At 42.3% G+C, this 23,195-nt stretch overlaps 3 protein-coding genes across 4 annotated transcripts in view; all 3 read left to right on the forward strand.

Moving 5' to 3' along the window:
• LOC125884150 (gastrula zinc finger protein XlCGF57.1-like) overlaps window positions 1-23,195 on the forward strand; it is a 561,995-nt gene that overhangs the window by 16,756 nt on the left and 522,044 nt on the right. The window lies entirely within an intron of this gene.
• LOC125884179 (gastrula zinc finger protein XlCGF17.1-like) lies at window positions 1,832-3,094 on the forward strand. Its single transcript, XM_049569019.1, has one exon. The coding sequence runs from the start codon at window positions 1,842-1,844 to the stop codon at window positions 2,706-2,708; it is 867 nt and encodes a 288-aa protein (XP_049424976.1). The 5' UTR covers window positions 1,832-1,841; the 3' UTR covers window positions 2,709-3,094.
• LOC125884169 (zinc finger protein 391-like) overlaps window positions 14,957-23,195 on the forward strand; it is a 28,205-nt gene continuing 19,966 nt past the window's right edge. The window contains exon 1 of one of the 2 annotated variants that reach the window (XM_049569007.1): window positions 14,957-15,252. In XM_049569007.1, the coding sequence (XP_049424964.1) occupies window positions 15,060-15,252 (193 nt within the window). In that variant the 5' untranslated portion in view covers window positions 14,957-15,059. Of the gene's footprint in view, window positions 15,253-18,462; window positions 18,726-23,195 lie in introns of those variants that run through there. The other variant, XM_049569006.1, reaches the window with a different exon arrangement.

A 23,195-nucleotide genomic window follows, 5' to 3' on the forward strand; every position in this document is an offset into this window, starting at 1 on the left:
TTTTTATTTTCGAGGGCCATAAATAAATCAAAACCAACATCTCCTGGGAAAGATATGATATGTTATGTGATGCTAAAACACCTAGGGGAAGGAGCGTTATTAAAGTTGCTGCAACTTTATAACAAAGTATGGAAAGAGGGAAGGTTACCAAGTGCATGGAAAGAGGCAGTAGTGATTCCTATAAGAAAACCTGGTAAGGATCCTTCACAACCCACTAGCTACAGACCAATAGCGCTAACATCAAATCTGTGCAAAATAATGGAAAGGATGATAACAGAGAGGTTATCGTATGATCTTGAGAAGAGAGAAATGCTGGCAAGTTATCAGAGTGGTTTTAGAAAAGGAAGAAATACAATGGATGCAGTGATTAGGTTAGAAACTGAGATAAGAAAGGCACAGGCAAATAAAGAGTCAGTAGTTGCAGTGTTCTTTGACATCGAAAAAGCCTACGACACGATGTGGAAAGAGGGATTGTTAATAAAGCTGTGCAAGAACCTTGGTGTGTCTAGCCTCTTCCACCCATCTTAAAGCCACCAGCACTGCCAGCATCTCCACCGTGTAGACCCCTAACATATTTGACGACCTTCTATTTATCCCAATTCCCTTTGCTGGCACAGCCACCCCAAATCCTGTCACTCCTGTCTCAGGTTCTTTAGCTCCATCAGTATCGAAGATGAGCTGACATGTAAAGAGTGTCGAAAAAAGGTCCAAGCAAAAGGTGGAAATACTACAAATCTACACAACTGTTAGTACACTTCTACACTTGCGTATTAAGTACCATTCCCTCTTGGCTGTACAAATGGGCCTGCAGCAAAAGGGGGAGGGGGACCCTCTACCTCAACTGCTGCTCAAATATTATTTTTAAGTATTTGGTGTTCTGAAGAAGACAAGTTGTGTTGAGTGGTTGTTTTGTTTTGATAAATAAAAACGTGATTGTGTCATTCAGTTGGTTGCCCTGTTGACTTCTTGTCTAACCTTGCAGGCACATTACGTCTATAATGGGCTTTAATCGGGAGAAAAAGCTTGCAGTGGTAAAATTAGGTATATAATTAGATGCATCGATTCAGTTTGATATGTGGCTTTAAATCAAATCGATTATAAAATTTTCAAACCAGCACAAACCTAGCATCCAGTCTTGATGGCTGTGGCAAGCGTTGTTGTGCGACATATAGTTTAATGAACTTTTAGCATTTTACATTACATATACAAATACATTTTTAACAACATAACTCAAAAAGCTCAGTAGTTTGCCAAGTTAAGCTTTTAACCGTGTGTGTGTGTGTGTGTGTGTGTGTGTGTGTGTGTGTGTGTGTGTGTGTTTACTGTTTCCTGTTTCCTGCAGACGTCCAGCAGCTGTTGGTGGTTAAAGAAGAGGTTCCCCCTGAGCAGCAGGAGTCGAGCTCCAGTGTGGACCAGGAGGACCCAGAGCCTCCACACATTAAAGGGGAACAGGAGGAGCTCTGGATCAGTCAGGAGGGAGAGCAGCTTCAAGGGCTGGAGGAGGATGATATCACCAAGTTCACATCCACTCCTGTCCCTGTGAAGAGTGAAGATGATGAAGACAAACCTCAGTCCTCACAGCTTCATCAAAGACACACCGAACAGATGGAAACAGAAGCAGAGGGAGAGGACTGTGGAGGAGCAGAACCAGCCAGGAACTCAGATCCAGATACACATTTACAACCTCAGACTGTTGACAAGACTGGAGCATCTTCTGAACCAGAGACTGATAATAGTGATGATTGGAAGGAGACCAGAGAACCTCAGTCAGGTTTAAACTGTCTGAAAAATGATGAAGTCCCTGTCAGTGATTTGATTGTTTGTAAGATTTGAAAAATCACATGAGAATTCACACAGGAGAGAAACCATTTAGCTGCTCTGAGTGTGGGAAAAGCTTTGGTCAAAGTGCACATCTGAAAGTACACATGAGATGTCATACAGGAGAGAAACCATTTAGTTGCTCTGAGTGTGGGAAAACCTATGGTCAAAGTGCAAGTCTGAAAGTACACATGAGATCTCATACAGGAGAGAAACCATTTAATTGCTCTGAGTGTGGGAAAAGATTTGATTACAGCGTAGCTTTGAAGAATCACATGAGAACTCACTCAGGAGAGAAACCATTTAGCTGCTCTGAGTGTGGGAAAAGCTTTGGTCAAAGTCAACAACTGAAGGTACACATGATATCTCATACAGGAGAGAAACCATTTAGCTGTTCTAAGTGTGGGAAAAGATTTGGTTACAGTGTAGTTTTGAAGAATCACATGAGAACTCACACAGGAGAGAAACCATTTAGCTGCTCTGAGTGTGGGAAAAGCTTTTGTCGAAGTCAACAACTGAAGGCACACATGAGATCTCATACAGGAGAGAAACCATTTAGCTGCCCTGAGTGTGGGAAAAAATTTGGTTACAGTGGAGACCTGAAGATACACATGAGATCTCATACAGGAGAGAAACCATTTAGCTGTTCTGAGTGTGGGAAACGATTTAGCTATAGTGGAGATCTGAAGAAACACATGATATCTCATACAGGAGAGAAACCATTTAGCTGCTCTGAGTGTGGTAAAAGATTTGGTTACAGTAAAGTTTTGAAGAGACACATGAGAATTCATACAGGAGAGAAACCATTTAGCTGCTCTGAATGTGGGAAATCATTTACACAAAATGGAAATTTACATAAACACATGAAAACTCATGAGGGAGAAAAGTGATTCAGCTTTTCAACCTGAAAAAAAAAATCTATTTGGAATAAGAGAAGAGAATTCATACAGGAGAAAAACCATTTAGCTGCTCATTTTGTGGGAAATCATTTACACAAAATAGAACTTTACATTCATACATGAAAATTCATGAAGGAAAAACGTGATTCAGCTGTTCAGTCTGAAAAAAAAAACGTATGTGGAATAAGATTTTAAAAAGACTCATGACTGACACAGACCCAAACATTTATGTTTATATATATTTAAATATATGTATTTACTTACTTACCAAGATCAGTCTTGTACAGCCAGGGGGAGTATTTCCCCTCTGACAAGCTGGGTCAAAACCTTTGGTGGTGACTGGACTTTTGCTGCTTGTCAGGGGCAGGGCATGCAGCACTGTGGCTCTCTCCTGTACTTGGATCCAGAACAGGAGAGCTACTCTGGCTGCTGAATTCTAAAACTGATTTGAACATAGTTTTCTTTTAAGAAATCTGCACAAAATAGCCATGTGAGTAAGTGAAAACATTCTTTCAGATATTTTTGTAAATTTATTTTAAAAAAAATGTAAACATCGCTGAGCGATTTTCATGACTCAGCCTTCATTTGCAATTGTGTGTTATTAGCTTTACTCTCCCAGTTTGGAGAAGCAGACAAGAGAACTGGCATGGTTAGGTCAGTTCCAAAAGTCACTCAACAACACAAACTAACTGTCCAATTGAAGGGCAGCTGAAGACCAGTGACTCATTGTGTTCTGTGAGGTAAAATTCCTGATTCTGTCAGTGGAGTCTGGTTGCTTTTAGGAGAGCATCATGTAACTGCATCAGTAAAGGGCTGTCTGACAGCATGGTTAGGTCTTGAAAATCTCCATCGTGTTTCCACGGAGACCGAGAGGTGACATGCATCTGTTATTTTATGTTAAATAAGCGCACGTGTTTTATAATTTGCACACACGTTTTATAAAACGCACGTGTGTTTTATTAAAATGCGCATGCGATTTATTATCATGAATTCATCTCTACCAGAATTTGTACTTTTTACTGCTGCAAACGTCACACTGTTTGAACAAGATGGTGTGACCAAACAAGCGCGACTTACAACGGCCATTTACTATGGAACGCCAAATGGACCAAAATGTGTAATTCGATGTCTGTTTTAAGACGTCACATTTGTAGCTCTTAAGTAGTCAGTAGTGTAAGAATGTGTGGATGTGTGGAAATGTATGGAGCAAATAAAAGAAGAAAACAGCAGCAGCAGCCGTGCCCATGCTCCGATCAGACCAGAGAGAGACTGAAGACAGGCAGGAGCGATGTTATCTGTCTTCTTGCTGCAGTTCGTGGGAGTGACAGCCAGGCACACATGTTTTGATGAAATGCGCACACAATTTTTATATAATGCATGTGTACTACTTGAAGTACTTTTTTTTTGCATATATAAAATCAAATGTACTAAATTAAAAATCAACTGGAACAGTTCAATAAAAGTCATTCTTTTGAATAAGTGTGTTTTCATCATTTATCCTCTTGAGTGTTTTTTCTGAGTAAGGCTGCAATTCCATGTAACACTTTTGGACTTTTATTTTGAAGCCCATGAGCTCATCTCTACTGGAAGCTGTACTCTTTACTGTTGCCAACATCACACTGTTTGAACAAGATTGTCTGTTAGAAAGGTGTGTTAGCAGAGTGTCTTTGTTGTGTTTTTAAAGTGTGAACATGTCTAAAGTCCAAATGCTGAGATCGTTAGAGGGCTATACAACAGGTAGAGAGATGGTCTTATGATTGGGGTTTCAAGATGTCTGTTACCAAGTCTTGCTACGTGCTCTTTACCAGGAAAAGAAAGCTAAGAGATATACAGCTTAAATTATATGGGCAAAACATGGAAAGAGTAAATAACAGCCATAATACTAGCATTACAATGGCTAGAAGAGGTTAGGCCTGAGAGAGTGATCATTTGTTCAGATTCCACTGCAGTTCTTCAGATCTTAAATACAAATGAATCAATAAGAGAGGATCTAGTGATGGAAATATTAATGATAATGTGGAGATTACACAGAAGTGGAATTTTTGTCCAATTTTGTTGGGTTCCTGCACATGTAGGTGTTAGTGGGAATGAAAAAGCAGACAATATTGCCAAAAGAGCTTTAAGATTAAGTCATGAAGAGATAATGAAAATTCCCTTTGGAAAAGGTGAGGCAAAATCAACAACCAGAAAGGCAGTGATAGATTCGTGGCAGAAGAAGTGGGATACGGATGTTAAAGGGAGACACTACTATAAAATACAAAAGTCAGTTAACACAAAGGCTTTTAAAGGGAAATGCAGAAGAGAAGAAGTAATCATGTCCAGGTTAAGACTTGGACACACTAGTTTAAAATCAACTCTGGATCTAATGGCAAAGTCTGCGTCTGATAAATGTGATAGGTGCGATGCTCCAGAGAGTGTTGAGCATGTGATTTTGAAATGTAGTAAGTATGAGTTAGAAAGGAACAGGTTGCGTGATAGGATGTATGAGCTGGAATGGGAATGGAGCCTGGAAGGAATTTTAGGGATGAGTGGGAAAATGAGGGAACGTTATAGGGCAGTATTTAGTTTCCTCAAAGACACAGGATTAGAAAATAGAATATAAGGGAGCTTTACCCGTTTTTTTTATTTTTTTGGTTTGTTTGCTTGTCTCTTTGTTGTGTTTTTTAAAGTGTGAACATGTCTAAAGTCCAAATGCTGAGAGCGTTGGTGAAGCAGCGGCTAACTGCGGCTGCTGAAGAGATATTTGGGCTGGTTGAAAGAACGATAGCAGAGTACGAGGAGGAACTTTGTCGATCAAAAGAGCAGTAGCGCCGAGATCAAAAAGTGGCTGAAGGTATGTCGATTGCTGCTCAGTGGCATATACTGATCCCCAGACTGGCATAAAGATCCCTAGACTGGTATATACCGATCCCCAGAATGGCATAAAGATACCTTGACTGGTAAATACCGATCCCCAGACTGGCATAATGATCCCTAGACTGGTATATACCGATCCCCAGACTGGCATAATGATCCCTAGACTGGTATATACCGATCCCCAGACTGGCATAATGATCCCTAGACTGGTATATACAGATCCCCAGACTGGCATACAGATTCTCGGAGTGGTATGCTGCTATTATGCTGCTGTTATTCCACCGACACACTAAGGTATGTGCCGCTTGAGATTGTTATGGCACTGAGAGACTGTTGGATAGGTACCGCCCCCTGATGAATATGCAAATGTAATGCCACTGGGCTGGTTTGACGACAAGTACTGCTGTTAATGTATACATTTTTACATATACCACTCCTGCTTCAGCACCATATGATGTCCTGCATTGACACACTGATCCAGCGCATAAGCCTTTGGGCATCGATATACCAACTGATCCTGTGGTATAAGTCTTTAGGCATGGACATACCACTGATGAGCCAGAGGAATATGTCGTTTATATGATGCCAGTGGCCACCAACTGGGATGCAAACGTTGATTTTAAGATGTGGTTATGAAATGAATGTTTCACAAGTCACCATTAAATTTGTTTACTCATTTTGACAATAGTTAGAAAATATCTCAATGTATAGTAAACATGATACATGATATGCCACAATGGTTAATGTTCTGCGAAGTAGATTTTATATGGAGTAATGTATTATTGTGTTCTCCTAATAATGAAAACCTGTCACCAAGTATTGTTTTGTTGGCTGGGTCAAAGTTTCTGCTATCGATTAGTCAGACTGGCTACAGTGGCTGGGCTAACATTAGCCAAGGCTAGCGCTTTCATTAGCTTTAAGGCCCAATTCCAATCCGGCCCCTAAAGACTCAAGCCCTGAACCCTCACTGACTTAACTGACGTCAGCTGTAAGTGATTGAGTGTGAGAGTCTGAAAGGGCTCCGGATGCTACAAATAGGAATAGGACAGCACTTATCCCCCTCTCTACAAAATGTTGTCAACGCTGGCGGCTCTGGGCGTGATCATTTTTCAGTTATTGTCAGCATATATTCCACACACAAAGAATATATATCTATACATAGATAGATAGATAGATAGATAGATATAGATATATAGATATAGATATATATTCTTTGTGTGTGGAATATAACCACTGGTATTCCTCTGACTTCATGTGTGTTTATGTACCATCTTAAATCCTTGTTAATGTAATGTTTCATTGTTTATCTATCTGGTTTTTTTTCTGTATCCTTGCATAAAGTTACCTTTTGCATATCTGCCGACCGTGTTTTTGTTTTTTTTATAACACTTCCGGTGTTCCTAGGGCAACCCCTGTATTTGACGTCACAACGCTATGAACTGTGGGTAATTTCCTTACCGTAAGTCCACATCGATGCTGACCTACAGTAAGGGGGCATAAAGGGCTCACTCACTGACTCACTGACTTGACGATTTGACAGTGGGACAGCCCTCACACACTCACGCACTTCACATGAACGCGCCTCTAAGTCAGTGAGTCTGTAAGGGATCGGATTGGAATTGGGCCATTCTCATCGCACCTAACAGATCCCTCCTAATGCCTAAAGCCTGATTTATGGTCCTGCGTTGACTCAACGACGTCGCTATGTCGTTGCCGTGACGCCGTTGTTAACCCTTCGAACTTCTCACTCCGTTTCATCGTGGTGCAATTCACCGCTAGAGCGGTAGGAGGCTGCGTTCCTTTCCTGAGTGGTTGTCGTCGTCTCTAGTTGATTCTTTGTTTAGCTTCCGGCTTTTCCGGTCACAGAGAAATGAACGCGGAGCATGGACAGACGGCTCCGGCCGTATCCGTATCCATATTGAACATTGAGCATAATGGCATATATATAATGAGCCTTAATACTGCAACATCTACATCGCAACAGAAGATGTTTAAAGATGACGGGGATGGCGCAATCTGGAATACGGAACCGGAAATGCGTTGCTACCAAGCAAACCAATCACAGCCCTGTCGGTCTGCGCTGGGTCTGCGTCGCCTCGACATGTAGTTACATTTTTGAGGAGGTGCACGTCAGGCTACGCCGGGGGCTACGGCGAGCCTTCTACGTAGCCCCGTACCCTACGACGTAGCGACGTTGTTGATTCAACGCAGGACCATAAATCAGGCTTAACGCTAACTCCTTACTGGCAGGAATAAGAGACATGAGACGGCCTTAAAGATGGTGGAGCTCGAACGACTTCCGGTTCAAGTAAGGAGTTAGGAGTTAGCAGCATAAAATAAGAGACTTGGGACGTACCCCAAGAGGCGACGCTACGTTGAATTTCTGCCAACAGCCACCAGGGGCGCTGCTGTAGCGCTGCCGCCATCTTGGACTGTTGAGCTTGGACTGTTGCGCCCAGACAACATGCAAGATGTCAAGGAGAGAGGAGAAAAAAGTAAAAGAAAACAGTGTAGTGCAATTAACTGCAATAACTAACAGTGGAACACCCCGCACCTGGCCTTCCACCGTTTCCCGAAGGATCCCGACAGGTAAGAACTCCTGAGGTGTAGGTTTTAAAGTGTTTTAATATCAATTTAATATGCCAGTTTTTGAGGGAAGGTAACACACACACACAAACATATATATATATATATATATATATATATATTTATATACATATATATGTGTGTGTATATATATATATATTTTTTTTTTATTGGACCATTTATATCAGAACTGATTACTGCTTTTGCATTAAAACATATCATATTAAAATAGCCTATATATCATTATTATTATTATTATTATTATTGTCCCCTTACTGTACAAACTGTAAATAAGTCTTTATTCCTGACTATGTGACGTCACCATTAATGTGTTTCTAGTTAAAATAATGATTTTTTTCTTTCTTTCTTTCTTTCTTTTTTTTTTTTTTAAATTTGTAGATTGGCTTATGGGGTGATTTTGAAGGAGTAATTAAGTTAATCTTCTCATAAGTGGATGTAATATGTAGAGATGCCATCTAGGCCGTTTTTGTTCGTTTTGTTTTTTTTAAAGTCTATATTTTGCTTTACAAAAACTTGAAAAAGCAGCTGTGACCAAGCTTTCACGAGGTGAGTAGCATTGTAAGCATAATTAATAGCGATATACTTCAGTTTGTCTGTGTTTTTGTATGCAAGCAGGTCTGCTGCGGTCTGCCGACGGTCCAAAATGGCGGCGGTAGGACGAAACCATGGGCGAGTCTGTTGCTATGGGGCGTTCTATTGAGCTTCACCTCTTGGTATCCATGCTCTTTGGTGGGGTATCTCGCTTTATCCAATATCTCTGTTATTGCACAAGTCTGCTCCGATGCATCCCCGGTGAAATGGGTGTGGCGAGAACACATCCGGGAATTTGGACTGAACTTGGCTAGATGTGAACTTTGAATTGGAACAGTACTTGGGCTGTGACTGATGACGCGTCACAAGTCGAAGCCGGGTTCCGGAGGAGGGTGACGTCGAGACGGTTGTGTGAGAGCGAAAATTCAAACTTGTTTGTCAATCCTTGATTAAAGTAAATTAGAACGGATAACAACTTTGACATTGGATTGTGGACTTTTGGAGTTGGTTGCTGGTGGGTCGAGTGGGGGTAGAGGAGTGTATCGACCGACGGCCTGTATAGGTCCGGTAGCGGTGCGCTCAGCTGCCTTTGCGGACTAGGCCAGCCAACCAGGCTTTCTGTGTGGGTCTCCATGCCGGGGAAAGGTAGCCAAGGGGGGGGGAGGGGGGGGAGCGGTGGTGTAAGCCAACAGCGGATAGAAAGTGAGAACAAAAGGGATAGGTCGGACAATGACAGTGAGGGTGAGGTGAGAGACAAAAATTTGAGGAAGAAGCCGAGGCCGGGAGACCAGGGTGGATTCAAGTTTGTGGTTAAGTTTAAGGATAGGAGTGATAAAGGCTTAAACCCCCTCAAGTTGTCCGAAGAGATTAAAAACAGAATGGGACCTGTATTGAATGTGAAAATGATGTTGAATGGAAATGTGCTAATTTTCTGTAAAACTGAAGCTCAAAGAGAGAAGGCAATGAAAGCTCGCTATTTGCTTAACAGGCCCATTGAATGCTTTATGCTTGATGGCAATATGCAAAATGTGAAGGGAGTAATTTATGTTAGCCCTGACATATCTGAAAGCGCTACAGTTTCTAACCTACAGGGAGCTGAGATTGAGGCTGCACGCAGGTTTAGAGAGAGAGGGATGGCAGTGTTGCTGACATTTAAACAACAAGTGAAGGAAATGCCATCAAGAGTGTATTTGGGATTCTTAAGCTTCCAAGTGAGGGAATACAACTGTCCTCCATTGCGCTGTTACAAGTGTCAGCGTTTTGGGCACACAGCAGCTGCTTGCAGAGGAGTTAGGAGGTGTGGAAAGTGTGGAGGTGACCATGAGTTTGCTCAGTGTCAGGCAAGGGAGGCCAAGTGTTGTAACTGTGGGGGAAGCCATACAGCCTCCTTCCGGGGGTGTGAACATCATGTCATGGCTGTGAAAATAGGAAAAGTTAGAGCTGGGGGGGAAATGTCCTATGCTGAGGCAGTGAGGAAAGTGCGGGGGGCAGAGGAGCATGTGAGGGTGGGAGGGGGGGCAAGGGCTCTCTATGCTAAACCAGTGGTGGAGGAAGAGGCAGCGCAGGCAATGAAGAAAGAGTCATTTCTAGCATTTATGGTAGATGTTCTGTGGGCAGCTAAGAACCAAACGAGGAGGTCAGATATGATCAAAGTAGTGATAGATGCAGTGGAAAGGTTCCTTGAGGAGGTGCAAGTAGGCCCAGAGCAGTTACACACATTCATGAGACAGAAGGTGGAAACCCAAAAGAGGGAAAGAATTGCAGAAAGGGAAAGAAAGAGTACAGACAGAAGTGAATACTATGAAGAGGGAAGCATGGACACACATGAGGATGGTGATGATGATGATGATTATCCTGCTAATGTTCTATATATTGCAGTGGAATGCAAGAAGTTTAATTGCGAATGGGCAGGAACTTAAAAGATTTGTGGACGCATTTAAAGATAAACCAGAGATAGTGTGTATTCAGGAGACTTGGCTTAAGCCTTGTTTAGACTTTGTGGTGCCGGGATATGAAAGTATCAGACAGGATAGACATGAGAAATCAGGAGGGGGATGTGCAACGTTCGTAAGGTCAGATGTACAGTATCAGCGGGTGGAAATCAAGTCTTCACTAGAGTGTGTTGTAGTAAGGGTGTGGGAGAAGGATAGATGGGTGAATATTGTGAATTTCTATAATCCATGCTTGCCAATTGATAGAAGTGAAATGGAAGAGGTTATGGAACAAATAGGGGAGCCGGTCATCTGGCTCGGTGACTTTAATGCACACAACCCTCTGTGGGGCAGCAGGGTAAGAGATGGTAACGGGAGCACTGTGGAGGAATTTATGGACAGGTATGGGTTGGTATGTGTGAATGATGGCAGGCCTACTAGGTTTGAGATAAGAACAGGGGTAGTGTCATGCATAGACTTAGCTCTAGCATCTAGTGAGTGGGCAAGGGTGGGAGAATGGGGTTCCATGGACAGGTACACATTGGGCAGTGATCACTATCCTATTTTGTTGAGATTTGGGAAAACATTGTTAATTGAAGAACAGATGAGGCCAGGTTATTTTGACTACAGCAAAGCAGACTGGAAGACATTTGCAGAGAAGTGTGATCGGGCCCTTGATAGTGTAAAGGGGGAAGGAACAATAGATGAGTGGAGTAATAGTCTTTGTGAAATGCTATTGCATAAAGCATATGAGTGTATCCCTATTAAGAAAAACCCCACTGCAAAAGTAAGCATCCCATGGTGGAATAAAGAATGTGATAAAGCAGTCAGAGGTAGGAATCGAGCATATAGAGCACTGAGAAAGGGCCCGACAGAGAGTAATATGATAGAGTATAAAAGGTTGAGAGCTAAGGCAAGAAGAGTGATTAAGTCTGCAAAAAAGGAGTGCTGGAGGAAGTACTGTGGAGGGTTAGGGGTAGACACTTCAGTGGGAGAAGTATGGGCAGCAGTTCACCGAATGTCAGGGGTAGTGAGGCAGAAGAGAATGCCAGTGTTAGAGGAGGAAGGGGTGGTTGCTACAAGTGATGTAGAGAAAGCAAAGATGTGTGAAAATAAGTTTAAGGCATAGTGAACATTGGGGAGGAGGGTATAAGGAAAAGGAATGAGACATTGAGACACCACATATTCAAACTCAAAGTGGATGATGATAATACTGATGCTGTCAATTTGTACTTCTCCATGACAGAGCTGTGCAAAGCTATAAAGAATGGGGGAAGGACAGCACCAGGAAAAGATGGGTTAAGCTATGAAATATTTAAGAATTTAGGAGTGTTAGTGTTGGAGGAAATACTTGCTCTCATTAACAACATATGGAAGGAAGGAATTCTTCCTGCAGCCTGGAAGCAAGCAGTAGTGGTCCCAATTTTAAAACCAGGTAAAGATGCTGCGAAACCAGGGTCGTACAGACCTATTGCACTTACTGCAGTAATATGCAAAATAATGGAGAGAATGGTGACTGATAGGTTAACGTATAAATTGGAGAAGGAGGGGTGGTTCACTCCAAAGCAAAGTGGGTTTCGTAGAGGTAGGAGCACCATGGACTCGGTGCTTTCACTTGAGTCTGATATAAAGAAGGCCATGGTAAAAAAAGAGGGACTGATAGCAATGTTTTTAGATATCGAAAAAGCTTATGATATGTTGTGGAAGGAGGGGCTAATTGTGAAATTGTATGATGCAGGAATACGAGGACGCTTACTAAACTGGATCCAGGATTTTCTTAAGAACAGGGAAATACAGGTAAGGGTGGGAGGGGCTCTATCTAGCGGCACAGGCATTGAGAATGGAACACCACAGGGAAGCGTAATTAGTCCAGTACTGTTCAATATTATGATTAATGACATTTTTGAAGATACTGGGCCTGGGTTTGGTCTCTCTTTGTTCGCAGATGATGGAGCAGTGTGGAAAAGCGGGAGGAACATAAAACACATAACTGAGAGAATGCAAGGAGCAATAAATAAAATAGTTGACTGGGGAAGCAGGTGGGGCTTTAAGATATCAGTAGAAAAAACAAAGTATGTTGTGTTTGGTAATAAGAAAACTGAATGTCAAGGTTCATCTATGTATGGACAGGCAATTGAGAGGGTAAAAGTATTTAAATTCTTGGGAGTACACTTTGATGAAAGGCTCACATGGGGAAAACATATTGACAATATTGTAGGTAAATGTGAAAAGGTTATTAATGTGATGAGGTCTCTCTCTGGAAGTACTTGGGGCGCTGGCAGAGACATGCAAATACTAATATATAGAGCAATGATAAGATCAAGGCTAGATTATGGATGTCTGTGCTATGGTACAGCAGCCAAAACAGCTCTAAAGCGTCTTGATGTAGTCCAAGCAAAAGCATTGAGGGTGTGCTGTGGGGCCCGCCACACCACCCCAATCCCGGCCTTACTGGTTGAAATGGAAGAGACGCCACTGGGAATTCGGAGGACAAAGCTGGCAATGCAGTACGTAAATAAACTAAGGGGATGTAAAGGGGAGAATCCAGCAAAATCAGTCATGGAGGAAGCATGTGAGTGGGGAGGAGGAAGTGTCAAAAAGGAGTGCTTCATCCTTAAGATCAGTAAGGAAATGGAGGAGCCGGGTTTGGGGGAGGTGGGGGTTGCCCCTATAGTGCACTAGCCAGTTGTACCGCCTTGGTTATTACCATCACCGGAGATAGACCTCAGCATATTGGAATCAATCAAAACAAACGAAAGAACAGTTTATAGTGACCTGGTGGAAAACAGATTAGAAGGCTCCTGGCAACATCATCTTCAAATTTACACAGACGGGTCCCAAGATCCAGAAACAGGGAAGTCAGGTTTTGCCTTTTGTATTCCAAGTCTGGGCGTAGTAGTGAGCAGGCGACTGTCGGAGGGGGTTTCAGTCTTCACAACAGAGCTGATGGCCATAATATGGGCATTGGAGTGGGTGGAGGAGGTGCAGCCAGGGCAGGTTGTTATATGCTCAGACTCTACTGCTGTTTTAATGACTCTGGGGGAAGGCAAGCTGGGAGTCCGTTCAGACCTGGTGGTGCAGCTGTTGGTACAGCTGTATAAAATTGAGAAGGCAGGATGGCAGGTTGCGTTTCTCTGGGTGCCAGCCCATGCGGGGGTAGAGGGGAACGAGATGGCAGATGGGGCAGCTAAAAGGGCATTGAGGAGGGAGGTGGATGTGAAGGTGGCCATAGGAGTGAATGAGTATACAGTACAGGCCAAAAGTTTGGACACACCTTCTCATTCAATGCGTTTTCTTTATTTTCATGACTATTTACATTGTGGATTCTCACTGAAGGCATCAAAACTAAGGCACACTGAACCAGCATGGCTACCACAGCATCCTGCAGCGACATGCCATCCCATCCGGTTTGCGTTTAGTTGGACGATCATTTATTTTTCAACAGGACAATGACCCCAAACACACCTCCAGGCTGTGTAAGGGCTATTTGACCAAGAAGGAGAGTGATGGAGTGCTGCGGCAGATGACCTGGCCTCCACAGTCACCGGACCTGAACCCAATGGAGATGGTTTGGGGTGAGCTGGACCGCAGAGTGAAGGCAAAGGGGCCAACAAGTGCTAAACACCTCTGGGAACTCCTTCAAGACTGTTGGAAAACCATTTCAGGTGACTACCTCTTGAAGCTCATGGAGAGAATGCCAAGAGTGTGCAAAGCAGTAATCAGAGCAAAGGGTGGCTATTTTGTTGGCACGTAGGACCACTGAGAAATGTAACTGGGGGTAAATAAGTGGGAGCTCTTTAATCGCACTTTCGGAAGCCTCCTTTGTACTGCATCGGCGTATTTGCTGAGGAAACACAGGGACCGGAGCCGTCGGGCCGTCTGGGTCCACAGAGTCCTGCAAACCCGGCAACTCCACGGTGAATTTCACCGGCTCGTACAGCTCCGGGAGAGCCCAGACCTCCGTCTCCGAATCCTGGTCTGCAATTGGCTGCTGCTTCGGCAGCGGCGCTGCTCATTTGCATAAAGTTCAGCTTCTCTCAACTTCTACTTGACGCTCTGGTCGCTGGCATCGCGCCGCTCGCTGCAGCCGACGCCCCTGACGCCCTTCGTAGCAAGCGTACATTGAAAATGAATGGCTGCCGGCCGCTTATGACGCTCATGACGCTTTTGGTGTGAATGCACAGTTACGCTTGTGGAAATGGAATTAAGTGCATTATAGACTCGACCTGAGGGAGGCAGCAATGTGCCACAAGGCATCTAGACTGCCGGAAACTACATGAAGAAGAAGAAGAAGAAGAAGAAGAAGAAGGAGAAGCAGAAGCGTCACAAGCTATGGTCACAAGTCCACAAGAGCACAAGTCCGCACAAGTACGCATATTGAGAAACGACTTCTTTGTTGTGTTTTTAAAGTGTGAACATGTCTAAAGTCCAAATGCTGAGATCGTTGGTGAAGCAGCGACTAACTGCGGCTGCTGAAGAGATATTTGGGCTGGTTGAAAGAACGATAGCAGAGTACGAGGAGGAACTTTGTCGATCAAAAGAGGAGAACGAGCGACAACGGAAACTACTGGACGCTGCTTCCAACCCTCAGCTTCGGTTACACAGAGCAGGTTTGTTCATTAAACATTACAAGTTCATTATTAATAACATAACTGCAGCTTTGTTCAATAAATATTCAGTCTGTCGACGATTTAAAGACACGTTAGCTTCTCTGGTGTCGTTAGCTTCTCTGGTGTCGTTAGCTTCTCTGGTGTCGTTAGCTTCTCTGGTGCCGTTAGCTTCTGTGGTGTCGTTAGCTTCTGTGGTGCCGTTAGCTTCTGTGGTGTCGTTAGCTTCTCTGGTGCCGTTAGCTTCTGTGGTGCCGTTAGCTTTTGTGGTGTCGTTAGCTTCTGTGGTGTCGTTAGCTTCTGTGGTGCCGTTAGCTTCTGTGGTGCCGTTAGCTTTTGTGGTGTCGTTAGCTTCTGTGGTGCCGTTAGCTTCTCTGGTGCCGTTAGCTTTTGTGGTGTCGTTAGCTTCTGTGGTGTCGTTAGCTTCTCTGGTGTCGTTAGCTTTACCATCCTTAAATGATTATCATTGTTTATTCTCTTGTCATATTTTGTTTTGTTAATATGAATCAGTGAATCAACAAATGTAGTGTAGTATGAATGTACAATATGAACCTGTGAGATGTTGTAGAGTAGAAGTATAAAGTAGCAGGAAATAGAAATACTCAAGTAAAGTACAAGTTAACAGAGAGCTGAAGAGAAAAGAGTCTTATGGGGTAGTTTGGTTTGTTTCCATCAAATTCACCTTCCTACAAACATGGGTTTTTTCTTCAGGCCTTAAATGCAGGGCTTATTTTAAACTTTCTTGTTGTTACTTTCCCATCAGAACCCTTTAATTTAACCTGGGATGCAGCTAAATTCTTTATTAGTTTATGCCAGACTAACTTACTTATTGTTAAACTTGGTTTATTTAAACTTGGTAAATGGTGGGTTATTGCCTAAATTAGGCTGGCTGTATGAGATGCTTTAATAGTTTAATCTCACAACAGTAACAAACAAAACCAAGACTGAGGGCAAACACTATCTTTACCTGGCTGTCCATGAATGCAGGTCACAGGGAGACGTGGAGGGGCAGGGGGTCTTCTGTTGTTCACCACAGGTGTGTTTTGGCCTTGACACAGCTGAGTGAACACTGTGAAGCTGTTTGATACTCAGAGATCTGTAGAAGTCTGTAGTCTGAAGTTTGATGTCTGTAACATCTGTGTGTGTGTGTGTGTGTGTGTGTGTGTGTGTGTGTGTGTTTCCTGTTTCCTGCAGACGTCCAGCAGCTGTTGGTGGTTAAAGAAGAGGTTCCCCCTGAGCAGCAGGAGTGGAGCTCCAGTGTGGACCAGGAGGACCCAGAGCCTCCACACATTAAAGAGGAACAGGAGGAACTCTGGATCAGTCAGGAGGGAGAGCAGCTTCAAGGGCTGGAGGAGGATGATATCACCAATTTCACATTCACTCCTGTCCCTGTGAAGAGTGAAGATGACGAAGAGAAACCTCAGTCCTCACAGGTTCATCAAAGACAAACTCAGCAAATGAGAACAGAAGCAGAAGGAGAGGACTGTGGAGGACCAGAACCAGTCAGGAATTCTGATTTGGACAGACATTTACAACCTGAGACTGATGAGAGTGATTACTGGAAGGAGCCCAGAGAACCTCAGTCATGTTTAAACTCTCTGAAAAATGATCAAGTCCCTGTCAATGATTTGATTGTTGGTGAGAAACGATTTAGCTGCTCTGAGTGTGGCAAAAGATTTGGTTACAGTGGAGATCTGAAGAAACACATGAGATCTCATACAGGAGAGAAACCATTTAGCTGCTTTGAGTGTGGCAAAAGATTTGGTCGTAATGGAGTTCTGAAGATACACATGAGATGTCATACAGGAGAGAAACCATTTAGCTGCTCAATTTGTGGGAGATCATTTACACAAAATGGAAATTTACGGACACACATGAAAATTCATGAGGGAGAAACGTGATTCAGCTGTTCAGTCTGAAATTTTTTTTTTTTTATTTTAATTAATTTTTAATTTAATCATTATTATTATTATTATTATTTTTTTTTTTTTTAATTTAAATACTTTATTAATCCCCGAGGGGAAATTCAATTTTTTTCACTCTGTTGTCAATTACACACAGGTCTGAACACACACATGCACAAACAGGACCTCTACAGAGTTTGGAGTAAGATTTCAAAAACACTCATGACTGACACAGACCCAAACATTTATGTTTATATGTTTTTATATGTATGTATTTACTTTCTTACTTATTTACTTACCAGGATCAGTCTTGTACAGCCAGGGGGAGTATTTCCCCTCTGACAGCCAAGCTGGGTCAAAACCTGTTATCTGGTGGTGACTGGACTTTTACTGCTTGTCAGGGGCAGGGCATGCAGCACTGTGGCTCTTTCCTGTACTTGGATCCAGAACAGGAGAGCTACTCTGCACAAAAGGTTGACAGCCAAGGCAAGAAGAGTGATTAAGTCTGCAAAAAAACAGGGAAAGACGCAGCGAAGCCAGGGTCGCACAGACTAGAGGCTGACATTAGGTTCGATGACGTTTTAGATAGACTATTCCTTTTTGTTGAATGTTAGAGATTAAGATTGTATTTGTCTGATTTGAAGGTTTATTCTGTGAACAGAAAACATGTCGTGTGACTGATGGTGAAGTTTAGTCGTCACAGACTGAATACATTCATCATAAACTATACAGAGTCTACTGAACATTAACACTGGACTGTTTTAATCATTGAGGTATTTAGCAACACAGAGACTGGTGGTCAGTGGGATGTGAGGATTCTTAAATTCTCTGTACAGATGTGAAGCTCTGACTGTATCTGACTGATCCTTAATGAAAGCTGTTGTCTTGTATTGTTTTTCCTCTGAAAATATTAACCTTATAGTCAAATAGAGTTTATTTAGCCTGTGTAGTTGAGGGGACAGGTCAAACTGATATGATGCTGATTTACAGGAGAATTCATATAAATGGAGGTTGAACCATGAACATAAACTACAGATCGCCTGTAAAGCATTTTAATAAATCAATCTATCAGAATTAAAACAACTGGAGACTGAAAACAAACTGATATATGAGTCTGATCACTTTTTTAATGAATTGACATCAGTCCAGACAGGATGTGAGTGTGTCTGTGACTTCCTGTACGGACTGAAGGCTGCTGGAAACTGTCCGACTTCACCGCAGCTTTTTGTCACCGCCCCCGCTGCGGCCGCCTGCTCTCGTCTACTTTCCAGGCGAGGCGCAGTTCATCTCGAACGAGCCTATTGTCACACTGAGCAAGATGGCGTCTGGTAGATAGATGTGTTAGCAGAGTGTCTTTGTTGTGTTTTTAAAGTGTGAACATGTCTAAAGTCCAAATGCTGAGAGCGTTGGTGAAGCAGCGACTAAGTGCGGCTGCTGAAGAGATATTTGGGCTGTTTGAAAGAACGATAGCAGAGTACGAGGAGGAACTTTGTCGATCAAAAGAGAAGAACGAGCGACAACGGAAACTACTAGACGCTGTTTTCAACCCTCAGCTTCGGTTACACAGAGCAGGTTTGTTCATTAAACATTACAAGTTCATTATTAATAATATAACTGCAGCTTTGTTCAATAAATATTCAGTTTGTCGACGTTTATATACCGCGTTAGCTTCTCTGGTGTCGTTAGCTTCACCTTCCTACAAACGTGTCTTTTCTTCAGGCCTTAAATGCAGGGCTTATTTTATACTTTCTCTTGTTGTTACTTTCCCATCAGAACCCTTTAATTTAACCTGGGATGCAGTTAAATTCTTTATTTCCTGTTGGTTCAGAAATACAATTAAATTCATGTTTTTTTGAAACTTCAACCCACCGCCCAAGAATTAGTAAACAATACACTGTACTGTGAAGTAGGGTTGAGTCGGTTGTCGGTGACCTGATGAAGAGCTGACACGCTTGAAACATTGTTTAACTTGTAGGGGTGACCCCGGATAGTCGGTGATTCGATTAGGAGAAGTCTGATTCGACTGCCAGTCTCGCCATCAAATCATTGCAAAATGTGGTTATGAAACGTACCATTCTGATTATATGGGGGTGCTCACTGCTGCTGAACATCTTGATTTGACAAAGAGTGTATTTGTTTTCTAGTAATTCATGATATATAGCCTTTTTTTTGACACAAACATCAGCCTAATTTCTGTTAAAATAGAATTAATAAAAAATTGAAAATGATTATTCATTGTTTCGTTTACCTGAAGTGTCTTGAAACGAATTTCACCGCTGATTGTTTTCTTGACAGACTCTGATATTTTATTTGGCTACTTTTTGTCCGACGTGGCCAAACAATTGAGAGCGGTGGCGCACGGTCCGTGTGGATGAACTTGTATGAACCTGAGTTGATTAATAAAGTAACTTCAAGTCAGAAAGAAGGGAAACTGTTTCTAAACAGTTTGATGATGTTTTTGGATGTTTATTTGTGAATGAAATGGCAAATTCTGTCCTGTTAAAGACATGGATGACGCTGCAGCGCGTCTGCGCTCATCTGAGCATCATGAAGTGAAAGGAATAAAGATAAAGATAAAATGATAACCCTTTTACTTTTATCATTATCATCTTATTATGCCAACTAAAGAATTAAATCTGTTTATTTGGGTGTTTTAGCTCTTTTCTCTGGAGCGGAAACTTGACGCAAATGAGCTCATTAATCAATGAGGGGGAAAACAACATGATTCAGTTAGTCAGCTAAAGGAAAAATCTGTCCAATCAGATTCGACTATGAAAATTCTGAGCCAGGGACACCCCTACTAACTAGTAAAGTTTTTTTGGAGCATAATGAGAGTGTGCGGGCTTTCTCTCTTTTTTCTAAAATTTTCATTCAGCCCAGCACCCACACTAAGTGATGTGCGTATATTTCTACAGTTTTTTAGCTCTTCTCAGAACCTTACACACCTCAGTTGGAGTCACAGTGAGTGAAGAGCTCTGTAGCGCTGCAGTGTCTCCTCCTGCTGTCTGTGCGTCCTGGCTGCCACGCTACTTTTACGCACATAGACACACAATCACAGAGTACAGATGCCGCGGTGGAGATAGAGAGGTGAAGATAACTTGAGCTGATGACAACTACACTTGTTACTGTGCGTGCAAAAAAACCTCCTCGAGGAAAAAGTCGGTGGTCATGTGACCTGCAGGCAATGAGTCATCATCAGCAGACAGGAGGACTGATACTGACTGATGTCTGTATTCTCTATTCTTTCTTTGAAAATTCACTCAGTACTGTGATGTCAGGAATATGATTTATTTTATTGACATTCTATTTTGTTTCCAGTGAGATATGAAGTTTGTATTGTGACTTTGCTGTTTTAATATTACTGTTGCTGCCCCAGAAACAACATGTAATTATGAAATATTCCGTTTTATTCCCGTTGTGAATTTCTTCTTTTAAAAAAATACTTCCTTGTAAATGTTACACAATTAGTTCTCTGAGAATCTCTTTCACATACTAGCAAAAATTGGATTTTTCTTTGTCCTGACTTGCAATTTTTGTCATTTGCTGCAATGTTATCGCAACTTTTGACAAAATTTGTCGCAAATTCAAGGTTTTTCTGTCGCGAGATCCTGGAGGGACTGGTCTTGTAACTGAAAAATCTCCAGTCAAAACGATATTAGATCGAGACCCCTTGAATCGAAATCGAATTGATTCAGGAAACCAGTGGCGATACCCAGTCCTAATCCACTCTGCCTCACTCTCATACACTTTTTTGAAATTCTCGAGTGAAGTAAAAGAACCACAGATTTGTACTGCAGTAATACTTGAGTTGATGTACGAACAGCATCTTATTTACTCAGGCTGCCAGTAATCAAACTTGACTCACTGCAAACTGTCGCATCTTATGGACAATCATTCTCACATAATTCACTTTAGTTTGAGCAAATAAAGAGCCACACTGTAGCCTCCAGACATGACAAGAGTAACAGTACATGTTAATGACTGCTATGAAATTAAAGCTCACCTCAACCTCACTCACTCTGACACAGCTGAGTGAACACTGTGAAGCTGTTTGATGCTCAGAGATCTGAAGAAGTTCAATAAGTAGTTTTTGAGCTGTGATGTGAATGAACGACAACATTTCTCTGTAACGTGTGTGTGTGTGTGTGTGTGTGTGTGTGTGTGTGTGTGTGTGTGTCCTGTTCCCTACAGACGTCCAGCAGCTGTTGGTGGTTAAAGAAGAGGTTCCCCCTGAGCAGCAGGAGTCGAGCTCCAGTGTGGACCAGGAGGACCCAGAGCCTCCACACATTAAAAGGGAACAGGAGGAACTCTGGATCAGTCAGGAGGGAGAGCAGCTTCAAGGGCTGGAGGAGGATGATATCACCAAGTTCACATCCACTCCTATCCCTGTGAAGAGTGAAGATGATGAAGAGAAACCTCAGTCCTCACAGCTTCATCAAAGACACACTGAACAGATGGAAACAGAAGCAGAGGGAGAGGACTGTGGAGGAGCAGAACCAGCCAGGAACTCAGATCCAGATACACATTTACAACCTGAGACTGATGACGGTGATGATTGGACGGAGACCAGAGAACCTCAGTCAGGTTTAAACTGTCTGAGAAATGATGAAGTCCCTGTCAGTGATTTGATTGTTCGTGAGAAACGATTTGGCTGCTCTGAGTGTGGGAAAAGATTTGGTCACAGTGGACATTTGAAGGTACACATGAGATCACATACAGGAGAGAAACCATTTAGCTGCTCTGAGTGTGGGAAAAGATTTGGTTACAGTGGAGATTTGAAGAACCACATGAGAACTCACACAGGAGAAAAGCTATTTAGCTGCTCTGAGTGTGGAAAGAGATTTGGTTACAGTGGAGATCTGAAGAAACACATGAGATGTCATACAGGAGAGAAACCATTTAGTTGCTCAATTTGTGGGAGATCATTTACACAAAATGGAAATTTACGGACACACATGAAAATTCATGAGGGAGAAACGTGATTCTGGTGTTCAGTTTGAAAAATAACACCCTATTTTTTTATTTTAATTTTTAATTGAATTGAATTGTTGTTTTTTTTAATATTTAAATACTTTATTAATCCCCGAGGGGAAATTCAATTTTTTTCACTCTGTTGTCAATTACACACAGGTCTGAACACACACATGCACAAACAGGACCTCTACAGAGTTTCAAAAACACTCATGACTGACACAGACCCAAACATTTATGTTTATATGTTTTTATATGTATGTATTTACTTACTTACTTACCAAGATCAGTCTTGTACAGTCAGGGGGAGTATTTACCCTCTGACAGCCAAGCTGGGTCAAAACCTGTTATCCAGTGGTGACTGGACTTTTGCTCCTTGTCAGCACTGTGGCTCTTTCCTGTGCTTGGATCCAGAACAGGAGAGCTACTCTGGCTGCTAAATTCTAAAAATGTAAACATCGTTGAGTGATCTTCATGACTCAGCCTTCATTTGGAATTGTGTGTTATCAGCTTTACTCTCCCAGTTTGGAGAAGCAGACAAGAGAACTGACATGGTTAGATCGGTTCCAAAAGTCACACAACAACACAAACTGACTGTCCAATCGAAGGGCAGCTGAAGACCAGTGACTCATTGTGTTCTGTGAGGTAAAATTACTGATTCTGTCGGTGGAGTCTGGTTGCTTTTAGGAGAGCATCATGTAACTGCATCAGTCAAGGGCTGTCTGACAGCATGGTTAGGTTTTCAAAATCTCCATCATGTTTCTACATAGACCGGGAGGTGACATGCATCTGTTATTTTTTTTTTTTAAAAAACTGTTTTGTTTTTTTTCTTTTTGAGAGAGACAAAAATTTGAGGAAGAAGCCGAGGCCGGGAGACCAGGGTGGATTCAAGTTTGTGGTTAAGTTCAAAGATAGGAGTGATAAAGGCTTAAACATCCCCAAGTTGTCTGAAGAGATTAAAAACAGAATGGGACCTGTATTGAATGCAAAAATTATGTTGAATTGGAAATGTGCTAATTTTCTGTAAAACTGAAGCTCAAAGAGAGAAGGCAATGAAAGCTCGCTGTTTGC

This window comes from Epinephelus fuscoguttatus, linkage group LG23 (genome assembly GCF_011397635.1).
Source record: "Epinephelus fuscoguttatus linkage group LG23, E.fuscoguttatus.final_Chr_v1".
Lineage (NCBI taxonomy): Eukaryota > Metazoa > Chordata > Actinopteri > Perciformes > Serranidae > Epinephelus > Epinephelus fuscoguttatus.

What these genes read in the sequence shown, in the direction of transcription:
- LOC125884179 (XM_049569019.1), top strand. Translation starts at nt 1,842, where the DNA reads ATGAGAATTCACACAGGAGAGAAACCATTTAGCTGCTCTGAGTGTGGG.